General features: G+C 62.4%; 2 protein-coding genes across 3 annotated transcripts in view; one reads left to right on the forward strand and one right to left on the reverse strand.

The window, feature by feature from the left end:
• AP1B1 (adaptor related protein complex 1 subunit beta 1) overlaps positions 1 to 3,648 on the reverse strand; it is a 34,664-nt gene extending 31,016 nt beyond the window's left edge. For both annotated transcript variants that reach the window (XM_062589653.1, XM_062589651.1), the window contains exon 1: positions 3,614 to 3,648. The gene's annotated coding sequence lies outside the window, so the exon portion shown is untranslated. The remainder of the gene's footprint in view (positions 1 to 3,613) is intronic.
• A 4,914-nt stretch (positions 3,649 to 8,562) lies between these two features.
• Positions 8,563 to 14,916, forward strand: NEFH (neurofilament heavy chain). Its single transcript, XM_062590006.1, has 5 exons — positions 8,563 to 9,340; positions 10,890 to 11,089; positions 11,976 to 12,100; positions 12,377 to 12,686; positions 12,930 to 14,916. The coding sequence occupies exons 1-5, from the start codon at positions 8,563 to 8,565 to the stop codon at positions 14,382 to 14,384; spliced, it is 2,868 nt and encodes a 955-aa protein (XP_062445990.1). The 3' UTR covers positions 14,385 to 14,916.
• Positions 14,917 to 14,995: the final 79 nt, after the last annotated feature.

A 14,995-nucleotide genomic window follows, 5' to 3' on the forward strand; every position in this document is an offset into this window, starting at 1 on the left:
ATGGGAGAGGATGGATCAGTAAAAGCTCTGCCTTGCCAGGAATCCACCAAGCCAGAATTAAAGAAAACTAAAGCAGGGTAAAGAAAGACCTCAGAATAATTGATGCAAAACCTGAAACTGCGGCGACTAGATGCAAGACAGCCCTCCTTCCCTGTCCTGATACGAATCAGCTTCAAGCCAGCCCCAAACGGCAAGCGAAGAGGGCGCGAAGCAGGGAGCGCCTTCGGCACCGCGGAGCAGCGCGGCTCGCCACCCCAGCCGAGCGAGGGCTCGCGTCTTCCACCTAGGGCAAACAAACCACGATGCCCAGATACAGAGAGTCTTGCAGGGGAAGGTAAAAATGCAGGCACGGAAGAGAAAAATAAGTGGCCGAGGATAAGATGTCGAACGACGAGAGTTGTGCTGAATGCTTCAGTAACTTTGCTCGAGTAAATAAGGAAAAAATTGGGTTACGTGGTGTATTCTGTCCTCCGGACCTGGTGCGGGCGCAACTCGCATCTGCAAAGCTAAACTCTGACGCTGTCCGCACCGGAGAAGCGAGCTCCGCTCACCACAGCTGGCGCAAAGCCGTGAAGGCTCACGCAGGTCCCTCAGATGCCCTGGAGGGCAGAAGATATTTTTCTTAGGTAAGGACCAGCCCAATTTGAGCCAGACCTTGCCCATCTGTTCACGCTTGATCCTGTGGCACAGTGGAGCCGCAAGCTCTCAGCTTGTCGCATCCCGGCATCGAGCTCAGCTCTCCACTTCCCACATTCTCGTGTTTCCCCGCGATCCAGAAGAGCCAAGACCTCCTGCTTGGGCTGTGCATGGCTGCCACGTGCCGTTAAATAGCTGCCCAACACGGCTGCACCTCCAGGGCAGGTTTTGGCCTGCACACACACTGTCAAATCCCAGGGGGTCTGCAAGACCTGGCGGCTCACAGAGGGAAAGTAATAAAAAGCTCAGGAGCTTCCCAGCTCAGGCCTTTCACTCAGAAAAGCTGGTGAAAGTATCACCAATCATCCTACACTTTACACAGTAAGACCAGAACACCGCAGCAGGCCGATTTAGACCGGTGCTGGGCGCAGATGATGCACTTTGAACACAGTGGACTGACTGCCAGCACGTGCCTTGTCTTGCCACTCCGGTTACTAAACAACTTGTGTGCTTTTCTGAATTTCTCTTATGAGAAAAGGGTCTCTTCCTGGTGAAAGAGCAGCTTAAAGCGCCCTGTTTTAACAACTAATGGCTAGCAGCCCTGCCACACTTACTGGATGATGCAAAGACGGTATTTCCAAAGGCCACGTTTACCAGCATTCCCAAATTCAAGTCACTTCATCAGCAAGCTACCAAAACTGTGAAAGCTGAATTCATTTGCTGAGGTACTGCTTAAATCAGAGACCCCAAAGTGTCGGCATCTGGCCCCCAATAAACACAGATGGCAAAAAGGCCATGCGAGTAAGCACCTTGGCCAGTTAAAACGAACTGCAACTGATACCGGCTACAACACCAACCAACAACTAGAAAATAAACAGAGACGCTCCCAGTGCAGAAGCGCTGCACGCACTTAGCAAAGAAACCCCCTGCAGTCTCCATCGTGGCCTGCGCCCACCTGAATACGACCCGTGGTGGCCAAACCGCAGCGGCACTTTGGGCCGTTTGTCCCATTTCTCTCCTGACAACGCCGCCCTGTGTCTGCCGAGGGCCCTCAGCAAGCCCCAAAACACAAGCTTGGCCCCGCCGAGACACTGAGGACCTTGTTTCGGAGGCGGCAAGATACATAGACAAGGTCTTCATTTTTCAACTTCTTAAACAGCACACAGAGAGGATTTTCTTTCCGTGAAGAAGCAAAGCACGGCGGGGCTTTGGGCCTCACCAGCCCTGCTGAGTGATCGACTCTGGAAGGGACCACACCTGCCCGCAGCATGGCTCGCAGGGCTCGCTCCCGCAGCCGGAGGCACCTCACGCACAAAATACCGGCCGGTAAAATCCTATTAACGATCCCAACGCTGTTACTTTACATCCCGCACTTCAAATGCAGGTTTCTGGTACTGCGAGGCAGGACGACAAAACCCCAGGAGCGGTCTCCATCCCACATGCCGCCTACAGCCCTGACACCACCTGGCGCGCTGAAACGGCCACCCAAACCCAGCAAGAAGGGAAAAGGGGGGGGGGGAAGGAGAAGTGGATACTTGGGAGCTGAAACTGAAACGAAATGAGATCAGAGTTTTTTCCACTCTTCTCTAAAGAAGTTTTGTTGAAAAGCAACTCACCACCTCAAACTCTCTGCCTCAGAACTGCTCTTACAAGACTAGACTTCCTCCCAGCAAGTTGTTAAAGATTCCTGAAAAGAAACTTTGTAACTAAAGCAAGTGCAGAGAGCAAGGAGGAGAAGAAAAGTCTACAGCAAGTTTCCTTTAGACACAAGCTGCTTCACAGATTCCTTTTTCTAAGGTTTTGGGAGGTTTTTTTTTCCAGAAAACATCTGCGCAGAAACCAGCAAACATGAGAGACTGGCCATGACGCATTCCTGCCCGATCCACTGCTCGGCTTCAGGTTTATGCACCGTCTTTGCAGAGTTTGACGGCAATTTCTTGGAAATTGTATGGCATTTTACCACGCTCTGGCAGACACTGCTCCACGGGCAGCAGTCAGGCCGGGGCAGATTCAGCGTGAAGCTGAGGAAGCAGCTCTCCGAACAAGGTCGAGAAAAACAGGAATTAACAGGACTGAGAACATCAGATACAACTTTCGCTTCCTGAAGCTGTCTCTGCCTCAGCCCTTAGGACCCCTCCTGATTTCAGCAGCCTCTCGGCAGTTTGGCAGACTCAGGAAATTTTTTCTCCTCCACCCAGAGGAGCACCCATGAAGGAAGTGGGGATGAGTTTCCCTGTATTTCACCAGTTCTCTTGCAAATAAGCCGCATGTTTCCAGCAGAAATGCCGGGACTGCGCTAGGTACAGCGCAGACCAGCCCTGCTGGCGTCTGCACTGGACTCCCCGAACCGCCTCCCGCAGGGAGCGAGCCGAGGAGCGACACGAGTTCTCTACGCCGCCAGCCCCCAAAACTGCCCGTCAGCAGCCTGCTGCGACCTCCCCGCGGAGGGGAGCCGGGGGGAGCATGGCCGCCGGCCTCCCCCCCAGCAACACCCCAAAAAACTGCCGTCGGAATAAGAGTTACCCCCTGTCATGTAACCCCAAGATCGGGCACCGCAAGGGAAGAGGGGGCAAGGCCCGGGGGGTGGGGGGAGGGCAAGGAGCTTATCCCCGGGGAATGTGTGGGGGGGGGGGCTTGAGGGGGACTCGGCTCCCGGGGGGGAGGGCTCGGCCCCGGGGGGGGCGTCTTGAAGGGGGGCCCGGCTCCGGGGGGGGGGGGTCGAAGTGGGGCCGGCCCCGGGGGTCGAGGGGGGCCCGGCCCCGGGGCGGGGGGGCCGAGGCGGGCGCAGGGCGCCCGGCCGTGGCAGTAGGCGGCCCCAGCAGGGGAAGCGATCGGAACGGAGCAGAGCCGGGAGCTGCGGCGGCGGCAGCCGCCCCCGGGCACGGTGAGGCGCCGGCCCCCGCGGGCAGCCAGTTCGCGCCGCCGCAGCAGCCCTGGCCCAGCGCCCCCGGCCCGGCCCGGCCCGGCCCGGCCCTACCTCCCGCCGCGCTCCCGCCGCCGCCCGCTGCCACCGGCCCAGCGGAAGTGAGCGCGGAGCGGGGCAGCGCTTCCGGAGCGCGGGGCGGGGCCGCGGCGGGAGGGGCGGGGCCTGGGAGACGGGGCGCGGCCGGGGGCGGGGGCCGGAGGGGGCGGGGCCAGCGGGGCGGAGGGGGCGGGGCCGGGGCGCGCTGAGCCCGCGCGGGGACGCGGGTCGCGGGGACGCGGGACGCGGGGGCGCGGGGGCGCGGGGGGCGGCTCCGGCCCCCTGCCCGAGCTCCCCGCCCGCCAGGGCGCCGCGGCCGCCGGCCCTGACTGCCGCCCGCCCAGTGATGGGGGGGGAGCGGCCAGCGGGGACCCTGGGGCACCCGCTGTGGGGGGCCCACGCGTGGGCCCCGGGACGCTGCGGCTACCCCCGGCCCCCGCGACCTGCCTGCCTCCGCGGCCTCCTGCCAGCCAGGCCTTGAGCTGATGGCACCTGGCACTGCCCTGCCGCTCCGCACCGGCAGCGAGGAGGCCGCCGAGGCGTTCCCAGGAGCCCCCCCCGGAACAGGGCCCAAGGACGTGGAAAGCAGCTCGGGATCCTCCGGATGCCCCCACCTGAGCGGGACCCCACCCTTCACACCCGGGGCCTCCCCGCCTGACATGACATGGCACAACCTGGCGTAGTGTGACATGCCATGGCATGATGTGACATGCCATGGCGTGACATGATGACATGGCATGATGTGACATGGTATGATGTGACATAACGTGACATGACATGGCATGATGGGACAAGACATGATGTGGTGTGATGTGACATGGCACGACACGGCATAGTGTGGCATGACATGGCATGCTATGAGATGACATGGCATGACGTAACATGACGTGGCATGATATTAGGTGACACGACTGGTATGATGTTGCACAATGTGGCATTATATGACATGGCATAAAGTGGCATGACATGATGTGCCGTTGCATGGCATGAGGTGGCATGACATGGCGTGACGTGGCACGATATGACATGACGTGGCGTGACATGACGTGCCACGTGCAGCCGCAGCGCGGTGCCACCAATGCAGCTCCCTGCTTCCGCTCTCAGCTCCGCTGCCCGGGCAGCTCTGGCCAAGGGGCTCCGTGGCCAAACCAGCCCCGGACAGGCCAAACCATCCACGGAGAAGCAGAAAAACCACCATGAAGGACAGGAACATTTCCTGCCGCCAGCCTCCTGGGCGAAGCGAGTTTGCTGGGTCTCTGCCAGGCTACCACGCTATGCAAGAGCCAGTTTTTTTGGAAGGGGAAAAAACCTGCAGGATAACTCTCTGCCAGCAGCCAGCAGCGCTCTGCCGCCGCCGAGCCGCCTTCCCAGGGGAAAACGCAATGCAGGCGAACGGCCCCGGAAAGGTCGCGGGGAGGGAGCAGGGCCGGGCCGGCGCGGGGATGTGCTGCCGCGACAGAAATTCCCCCTTCCCGCAGCGCTGACGGCTCTTTTCCACCGCCCGCGCCGTGACTTTGAGAGGTCGCCGGGCAGCTCCTCGGCGGCCGTAATCGAGACGCTTTTGCCGCTGCGGCTCCGCGGGGGGGGGGGGGAGTGTCACTGATGCTCCCGGTAAGGCGACACCGTCCGTCCGCTGCTCCTGGGGGGCCGCGGAGCACCCGGTGTGGGGCAGCGCGGCGCCGGAGCCCCCGTTTCCGGCTGGCACCGGGGTCCGGCGGGGTGCGGGGAGCCCGCGGAGCAGCTCCGCTCTGGCAGCACGGCTGAGTTGCAGCCGCAGCCGGGCGAAAACGCCCGGTGCAGAGCAGGGGCTGCAGATGTTCCGACCCGTGAGCAGTGGTGGCTCTTTGGCCAGTACCGAGCACTCGGGTGTCCCTAAGCAGGAGGTGACGGACGCTCCGGGTCCTGGATCTGCCCGTGCTGCATCTCACCCGCAACTTTCAACACGGTGCCAATGGGGAGGGCGTCAGCGGGGTCGTGCCAAGGCGTCGCGCCAGCCGGCCCGGCGCTGCGGCACCTCTCCCCTCCCGGCGCTGCGCGGCAATTAGTTAAATAAATGCTGCCGTTGCAGCCCCGCGTTTCAAGGCAACGTGCTGCTGCAGGGCTGCTTTGGAAAAAGGAAAACTGCTGAGCAGCGAGACGTTTGCCCGGGGCTGCTGGGGGGGGGGAGGCAGCAGCAGCGGGGAGGGCCTGCGGCGGTTCCCGCCAGCAATGCCTGCCGTTCCCACCGTGCCTCCCGCGCTGGGCACCGTGGCCGGCGGAGGGTGGGAGGCGGTGGGAACGATGCCCCTGGTGCAGGCGAATTCACAAGGGCTGGAGAAATCCCACCTCTGACCCCACCTCGACCTCCTGTCAGTGGGAAGGGGTCAGCACACCCCATATCCCTGCCCCCCACCTGCTGCCCCAACAGCCGGCATCAGCGGGTCCCGCCACAGGCAGGGATGGGGAAACGGGATAAAAGAGACTCCCCTTTGGGCAGGCCTGAGGACAGCTCCCGGGTGGGCTGTAGGTACCTGCTGGGTTGGGTTGCAGGTGCATGTTGGGTGTGGGTTATGCGTGCCTGTTGGGTGTGGATTGTAGGTGTGCACTGAGTATGGGCTGTAGGTGCCTGTTGGGTGTGGGTTGTAGGTGTGTGTTGGGTGTGGGCTATAGGTGCCTGTTGGGTGTGGGTTTTGTGTGCCTGTTGGGTGTGGGCTGTAGGTGCCTGTTTGGTGTGGGTTGTAGGTGTATGTTGAGTATGGGCTGTAGGTGCCTGTTGGGTGTGGGTTGTAGGTGTGCACTGAGTATGGGCTGTAGGTGCCTGTTGGGTGTGGGTCTTGTGTGCCTGTTGGGTGTGGGCTATAGGTGCCTGCTGGGTGTGGGTTTTGTGTGCCTGTTGAGTGTGGGTTGTAGGGATGTGTTGGGTGTGGATTGTGCATGCCTGTTGTGTGTGTGTTGTAGGTGTGTGTTGAGTATGGGCTGTAGGTGCCTGTTGGGTATGGGTTGTAGGTGTGCATTGGGTAGGGGTTGTAGGGGCATGTTGAGTGTGGGCTGTAGATGCCAACTGGGTGTGGAATTTGGATGTGTGTTGTGGGGGTGTGTTGGGTGTGTGGTGTGGGTGCCTGTTGGTGTGGGTTGTGTGTGCCTGTTGGGTGTGGGTTGTGGGTGTGCATTGGGTGTGTGTTGTAGGGGTGTGTTGGGTGTGCGGTGTGGGTGCCTGTTGGGTGTGGGTTGGGTGTGCTTGTTGGGTGTGGGTTGGTGTGGGTGGTGGGTGTGCACTGGGTGTATGCTGTAGGGGTGTTGGGTGTGGGCTGTAGGTGTATGTTGGCTATGGGCTGTAGGTACTGGCTCGGTGTGGGCTGTGCCTGTGTGCTGATTGGCTGTACTATTTGGCTGGGCTTTACCTCTGCTTTAATTGGCTGGGCTGCTGGTGTGCTGATTGGCTGGGCAGTACTGGTGCACTGATTCACTGTTCTGGTTGGCTGGGCTGTTCCAATATGCTGACTGGCTGGGCTGTACCGGTGTGCTGACTGGCTGGGCTGCTGGTGCGGCCCCCCCCTCCAACCCCCCCCAGACTGTGGGCTCCCTGCTGCCCCAGTGAGGGAGGAGGGGGCCCATGGCCCACCCCCTCGCCTGTCTCCCCCGGGTCACCTTGTCCCTGCACGCGCTTGACCTCCAAAGGCAGCTCGAGTGTCCTGCGAGGCTGATGGGGCTCAGCACCAGCCTTGAGGCAGGGGGAAGCTGGGTCTCCCCCGTGCACACCGCCAGCTTCTCCACCTCTCTGCCCCTATCCCTGCCCTGGGGTTTCACCACCGGGACACCCTGTGCTTGCTGGGCCCTTCACAGGGTGTCGGGGAGCAGCTCCACACTTGCTGTCCACTGCCTTCAGCAAGGGTGGAGCCGGCCCAAATGCCCCTGCGGTGTCAGGGACCAGCGACAGGCCTTGTCCCTGCACGGGGAACAGCATCAGCCCAAAGCGAGGGTACCTGCAGCACCGGTCCTCGCAGGGGTGCAGTGTGCAGGCCAGAGGGGCAAGCAGAGGAACAGGCAGACAACACCCACAGGCAGGGACCAACAGAAAGGTCTACGGGGGTCATGCTGCCCTGCTTCCCCCCCATGCATTGCCCACCTTGCCTGGCAGCCCCTCTCTGCCCTGCCTGCCATGCAGTATGCAGGTGCCGTGAGTTTGCAAGTCATCAGCTGGCATGCAGCCCTGCAACTGGGCTGCCGGCCAGCTGCCAGAAAGCACCCCGAGCTGGGGCACAGTCCTGTTTGCCTGCTCCCAATTCTGTTTACTGCAGCCTGAGAGCAGCTGGGGGCTCTGGAGACTGGGCAGGAACGTCCCTGGCCCTGCTGCAGGGTGGGGGGTCTGGGGATCCCAGGAAACATTCCCTGCCCCACTGTGCAGGGGAAGGTCTCAGGCTCTCACCCACTGGGGGAGGCATCATTGCTTCCCTCCTCCCTTCCTGGGGGTCCCATTTTGTTCTCCCCAGGGCATCCCCACTCCCCCTTCCTCCAAGATGGTCTTTGTGGTCCCTTCCCTGGGAAGAGAGACCCGCTCCCTCTTGCTCAGCCTCTCCTGGGCATCTCCACTGTCTCCTGGGGGCTCCTGCCATCCGCGGTGGTCCCTTCTGCCCCCAGAAGGTCCCTGCTGCCTTGCTGGAGACCTCGCTCTGTGCCCCAGGGATCCTGCTCTCTGCCCAAGGTGACCCGCTCTCCCCAGGGGTCCCTACTCCCCGCCTGGGGGTCCCCGTCCTGCTCCGGGTGATCCCCATCCCTTTCCGGGAGCCCGCAATGTCCCCTGGGGGTCCTCACTCCGTTCCCGAGGGTCCCGCTCTCCCTCCCGGGGTCCCGCTGCGGGCCGGGCCCTGGGGCCCCGGGGCCGCGGGGCGGGGCCGGTGGCGCCGGCGGGGCCGGAGCGGGGCGGGCCGGTGCCGGGCGCTATAAAGGGGCGGCGGCGGCGCCCGTGCCGCAGTGAGGTGGCCGCGATGAGCCTGCTGCTGGAGACGCTGCTGGGCCCCCCGGCGCCGCCGGGCCGCGCCGCCCCGCGCTCCGCCGCCTCCAGCGGCTTCCACTCGTGGTCTGCGCCGGTCCCCGCATCGGGGCCGGGCCGGGCGCGGGGCGGCGGCAGCGCGGCCGCCTCCTCCACCACGGAGAGCCTCGAGTCGCTGAACGGCGAGCCGCGGGCGCGCAACGAGAAGGAGCTGCTGCAGGTGCTCAACGACCGCTTCGCCGGCTACATCGAGCGGGTGCGGGCGCTGGAGCAGCGCAACCGGGCGCTGGCGGCCGAGGCGGCGGCGCTGCGGCAGCAGCAGGCGGGCCGCGCCGCCATGGGCGAGCTGTACACGCGGGAGCTGCGCGACCTGCGCGCCGCCGTGCTGCGCCTGGGCGCCGAGCAGGGGCAGCTGCGCCTGGAGCGGGCGCGCCTGGCGCAGGAGGCGGCCACGCTGCGGGCGCGCCTCGAGGAGGAGGCGCGGCAGCGCGGCGCGCTGGAGGCGGCAGCCCGCGGGCTGGCGCAGCGCTCCGCGCAGGAGGAGCGCGCCCGGGGGCCGCTGGCCGAGCGCGCCCGCGCCCTGCGCGAGGAGGCGGCGCTGCTGCGGCGGCAGCACGAGGCCGAGCTGGGCGCGCTGCTGCGCGGCGCCCGCCTGGACCAGCCGCCCGCCCCCGCCCCCGGCCCCGACCTCAGCGCGGCGCTCCGCGACCTGCGCGCCCAGCTGGAAGGCACGACGGCGCGCAGCACGCTGCAGGCCGAGGACTGGTTCCGCGGTGAGTCTCCCCACCCCACGGGCGCGGATCCTGCTCCGCGGGTGCGCTGCGTCACCGCGGGCATCCGCACTCCTCCCTCCCCTCTGCGCGCAGGGAGGGCGCTGCAGTAACCCCACCGCTGGCTTGTGCGGTGCGCTTCGGGAGGGCGTTACGGTAACCGCACCGCGGACTTGTCCGTGCCCCCCCCCCCCCGGCCTCCTCCCCGGTGCAGTGCGCTGCGGCAGGGCGTTACGGTAACCAAACCCGTCGCCTCCGCCACCGCGGGAATTTGCAGGGGGGGGCACCCCTGCCCCGCACCCCGTATCACCCCGCACTGCTTTTGGGGGAGGGCAGCATGGCCGCTGCACCCCGTGGGTCTTTGGGGTGCCGCGATAACTCTGCGGGCTTGGGGGAGATTGTACCGATTGCTCTGCCCTGGAGTCTGGCCAGGTCGAGAGAATTTGCGGTGCGCTGCAGGGAGGGGATTATAGCGCAGTTTGGGGGGGGGGGGGGGGTGCCGCATCCTTCCAGGCGGGTAGGGAGCGTCCTCGCTGCGCTGCTGGGCGGGGCACTACGGTACTGAGCCGAGTGGCTCCGCACCCCGGGGAGTGCAGGGAGGCGCTCAGCACCCTGGAGAGCGGCCGAGCGGCCCCCCACCCCCCGGGGCCCCCGCTGCAGCACCCTGGAGAGCGGCCGCACCGCCCCCCCCGGGGGGGGCCCCGCTGCAGCACCCTGGAGAGCGGCCGAGCGGCCCCCCACCCCCCGGGGCCCCCGCTGCAGCACCCTGGAGAGCGGCCGCACCGCCCCCCCGGGGGGGGCCCGCTGCAGCACCCTGGAGAGCGCCGGGCGGGCATCAGTGCCCATGGAGCGCGGGGGTGGGGGGGGCGCCCATGGGATTCCCCGGTGGGAGGGGCAGAGCAGGCTCAGCACCCACGGGAGTGCTGGACGGGGCTCAGCAGCCTGCTCTGGGGCCAGCACCCCCGGGGAGCTGAGGCTGCCAGCGCCCAGCAGCTGTCGTGCAGGGCACCGGGAGTGGCAGGCGCTGGCCTCCGTCCCTCGGAGTGGCCTCAGGGCACTACGGCGGTCCCCTGCGGGACACGCAGCCGGCGCCTGGCTGCGGCGAGGGGTGCGGGGCAGGCGGCAGAGCCCTCCTCGCCCTCCTGCTGCCTGTTCAAGGATGGTGTGGCTGTCTCACCCCTGGGCACCCTGGTGCCCTAGTGTGGCAAGCGGATCTGCAGGTCAGTGTGCTTGTGGCAGGAGCTCAAATGGATACCCTAGGACAGTAAATTTGTACTGAAAAAAAACCCGATAATGGACAAAATAGCTGCCCTGTCTGTCCTGCCCAGGCACAGTCCTCTCCCCAGTACCCTGCTAGCACAGGGGGAATGAGGGCCGGCTATGCGGTGCTCCAGGGAGCCCCTGGCAGGGCTTAGTACTGTGGAGGATGTGCACACAGAAGATTTGCAGGCTCAAGGGTTTTGGGGGCCATCGGCCACCTCAGCTGCCCCAGAAGGAGGGAGTGCAGCCTGCCTCCCTTGCTCGCTGCAGCTTTTCCCTTTCCTCATTGCAGTGAGGCTGGACAAGCTCTCTGAAGTCGCCAAGGTGAACACAGATGCCATCCGCTCAGCCCAGGAGGAGATCAGTGAGTACCGCCGCCAGCTCCAGTCCAAGACCACTGAGCTCGATGCCCTCAAAGGGACCCAGGAATCACTGGAGAAGCAGAGACAGGACTCGGAGGAGCGCCATCATGCAGATGTCCTCTCCTACCAGGTAATGTGGTGCCAGGGACAAGGTCCCAGGCCTGTAGCTTCATAGGGAGGGACTATCTGGCTGCCAGGGAGGGTAGTACTGATACTGGGCCCAGAGAAGATGATGGCAGCCAGCAGCAAATGCTTGGCCGTTTTGTCTGCTGTGGTCTTTCCCGGCTCCTGCTGACAGGATACCTAGAGCCTGAGATTGCATCCGGACTGATGTCGCCATCACCCATGATGGGGCTGTTCCCATGTAACTGCCTGGCTTTAAGCTGCCTCAGTGTTGCTCACAAATGCCATTGGTGCTTGCCCAGGGTGCAGGTTGTGTCCCAAAGATGTGAACTACAGCATGGAGAGCTTGCTCTGGGCACTACCATTCAGTGGTGGCAGTGGACGAAAACACTGTCCCCAGAGCAATGCTCCATTGCTGTCAGTGAGGGGTTGGTGGCCGGGGTGACCACCACATGCATCCAGAACCTAGAAATGTATCCACAGCTGGAGGACTGGCCCTTGCTGAAGGGTGCTCCCGTGGGGTTCAGCTTGTTGCTATGCACCTCTGAGATGGCACAGGACTCCTGCTGGACAGCAGGGAGCCATGTCCTCCAAGGGAAGCAGGCAAACTAAAAAATGTGTCTAAAAACTGAAATGTATAAATAGCTGATGGGAGGATATCAAGATGACAGGGCCCAGCTCCTCTCAGTGGTGGCCAATGGCAGGATGAGAGGTAATGGGCACAAAGTGAACACAAGAAACCATCAGTGATTGTGAAGGTGGTTGAATATGGGAATAGGTTGTGGAGGCTCCATCCTGGGCCACCATGCTCCTGGGAAACTGTGGGGAGCAGGGCAGACCCTGTGCACTTTGCTTGGGGACTTGTGTGTCACTGACTGCTTCATCTGTTGCAGGAGACTATCCAGCAGCTTGACAGTGAGCTGAGAAACAGCAAGTGGGAGATGGCAGCCCAGCTCCGAGAGTACCAGGATCTCCTCAACGTCAAAATGGCCTTGGATATTGAAATTGCTGCCTATAGGTACAGAGTACAAGGGGGAGGTGGGGATTCTCAGCCATGGTCTCTCTCAGGGTCATCTTGGTCCCTTACTCAAAAATGGCCTTAGCTGACCCTTGGTAACACCTGGGGCCCTGCTGTGCTAGGGGAGGCAATGCTGTCCATAGGAGCAGGGCAACAAGGGAGGTGAAGATGTGGGACATGGTTGGCAGCTCCTGCTGAGTCCCTTGGTCATGGGAGGAAATGAGAGCTGGGTGAGAGGCATTCACTGACTTCCTTGCTCTGGTCTCTTCCTGGCAGAAAGCTCTTGGAAGGGGAGGAATATCGGATTGAGTCTGGCTTTGGGATGGTCTCCTTCCCAGAGGTGTCCCCCAAGGCTCCCAGCATCACCACGAACATCAAGGTGAAGAGTGAGGAGAAAGTCAAGGTGGTGGAAAAGTCAGAGAAGGAGACAGTGATTGTGGAAGAGCAGACAGAGGAAATCCAGGTGACTGAGGAGGTCACAGAAGAGGAAGAGGCTGAGAAGGAGGCTGAAAAGGAGAAAGCTGAAGCAGAGGGCAAAGAAGAGGAAGCCAAGTCTCCTGCAAAAGAGGAGGCTAAATCTCCAGCTGTGAAGTCCCCGGAGAAAGCTGAGTCCCCCAAAAAGGAGGAGGCCAAGAGTCCGGCTATCAAGTCCCCGGAGAAACCTGCATCCCCCTCCAAGGAGGGGGCCAAGAGCCCAGCTGTGAAGTCCCCTGAAAAGCCTGCATCCCCCTCCAAGGAGGAGGCCAAGAGCCCAGCTGTGAAGTCCCCAGAGAAACCTGCATCCCCCTCCAAGGAAGAGGCCAAGAGCCCAGCTGTGAAGTCCCCAGAGAAACCTGCATCCCCCTCCAAGGAAGAGGCCAAGAGCCCAGCTGTGAAGTCCCCAGAGAAACCTGCATCCCCCTCCAAGGAAGAGGCCAAGAGCCCAGCTGTGAAGTCCCCAGAGAAACCTGCATCCCCCTCCAAGGAGGAGGCCAAGAGCCCAGCTGTGAAGTCCCCAGAGAAACCTGCATCCCCCTCCAAGGAGGAGGCCAAGAGCCCAGCTGTGAAGTCCCCAGAGAAACCTGCATCCCCCTCCAAGGAGGAGGCCAAGAGCCCAGCTGTGAAGTCCCCAGAGAAACCTGCATCCCCCTCCAAGGAGGAGGCCAAGAGCCCAGCTGTGAAGTCCCCAGAGAAACCTGCATCCCCCTCCAAGGAGGAGGCCAAGAGCCCAGCTGTGAAGTCCCCAGAGAAACCTGCATCCCCCTCCAAGGAGGAGGCCAAGAGCCCAGCTGTGAAGTCCCCAGAGAAACCTGCATCCCCCTCCAAGGAAGAGGCCAAGAGTCCAGCTGTGAAGTCCCCAGAGAAACCTGCATCCCCCTCCAAGGAGGAGGCCAAGAGCCCAGCTGTGAAGTCCCCAGAGAAACCTGCATCCCCCTCCAAGGAAGAGGCCAAGAGCCCAGCCATCAAATCCCCTGAAAAACCTGCACCCCCTTCAAAGGAAGAGGCCAAGAGCCCAGCTGTGAAGTCCCCAGAGAAACCTGCATCCCCCTCCAAGGAAGAGGCCAAGAGTCCAGCTGTGAAGTCCCCAGAGAAACCTGCATCCCCCTCCAAGGAAGAGGCCAAGAGCCCAGCCATCAAATCCCCTGAAAAACCTGCACCCCCTTCAAAGGAAGAGGCCAAGAGCCCAGCTGTGAAGTCCCCAGAGAAACCTGCATCCCCCTCCAAGGAAGAGGCCAAGAGCCCAGCTGTGAAGTCTCCAGAAAAGGTCAAATCTCCTGTGAAGGAGGAGACCAAGTCTCCTCAGAAGGAAACGGCCCCGGCAAAGGAGCCCATTCCTTCACCTCCGAAGGAGTCAAAAGCCATTGTGAAAGAAGAGCAGCCCAAAGAGGAGAAGGCTTCCTCCAAGCCTCAAGCTGAGGAAGGCAAGAAAAAGGAGGCCCCCCAGGCTGTCCCAGCTAAGGCAGAGGAGAAGCCCAAAGACAAGGTGGCTACTGCACCAGGGAAGGAGTCCACAAAACCCACAGAGGAAGGGAAGGCAGAGAAGGAGGCTCAGCCAAAGCCTCAGCAGGAGCCCAGCAAAGCAGCTGAGAAGCCAAAGGCTGAGGAGAAGAAGGAGGAACCAAAGAAAGAGAAAGCAGAGCCCAAAAAGGAGCTGGAGGAGAAACCCAAAGTTGAAGCTAAGCCCAAAGATGAGCTCAAAGCCAGTAAGGAGCCCACCAAGGCTGAGAAAGTGGCCAGTGCAGATGCCAAGGAGGGCAAAGCCTCAGAGCTGGTGCCTGCCTCGGGCAAGAAGAGCGAGAAGTGAGCAGAGTCCTGGCCCCACAGGCGCCAGGAGCATCTCAGTCCAGGGAGCAGCTCTATTGCCCTCCAAGGGCCGAGGGTAGGTGGAAGCATCACCTGCCAAGCCCGGCCTTAGCAATATGTTCGTGTGAGAGACACAGCCCCTAGCTGCCCTCCTTCGGGGGTATGTTATGATCGCTTCTGTAGCCGAATGTGATACACGCAGAGCACCACATTTAACACTTGAATTATACTGACGGGACCGGCCCCGATGGGACCTGGCTGCCCTTCTCCAATAAGTGCATTTATTTAAGGTACGTGCAATTGGCAGGCAGGCGCGCCGCACGGCTTTAGCTGCCCGGGCCGCGTGCCGAAGGCTCGCAGAGCCCCGATGGCCTTCCCTCCTCCGGGGGAAACTGTCCTTTCTGTGCGGCGACGCAGGCTGGGGCTGGCTTGGGTGGACCGGGTTAGGCACAGTGTGGAAATACTCCCCAAAACATGACGTGCACGAGGAGACTCGAGTCCACTCTCTGTTGCTTATGTGCAATAACCAAATAAAGTGCTTACAGAGATAGCCTGGGCTCTTGCTGTCTTGCTTGCTTGGAGGGGTGGAAAGCAACCGTGAAGGGGAGGGGG

The sequence above is a fragment of the Rhea pennata genome, chromosome 17, assembly GCF_028389875.1.
Source record: "Rhea pennata isolate bPtePen1 chromosome 17, bPtePen1.pri, whole genome shotgun sequence".
Classification (NCBI taxonomy): domain Eukaryota; kingdom Metazoa; phylum Chordata; class Aves; order Rheiformes; family Rheidae; genus Rhea; species Rhea pennata.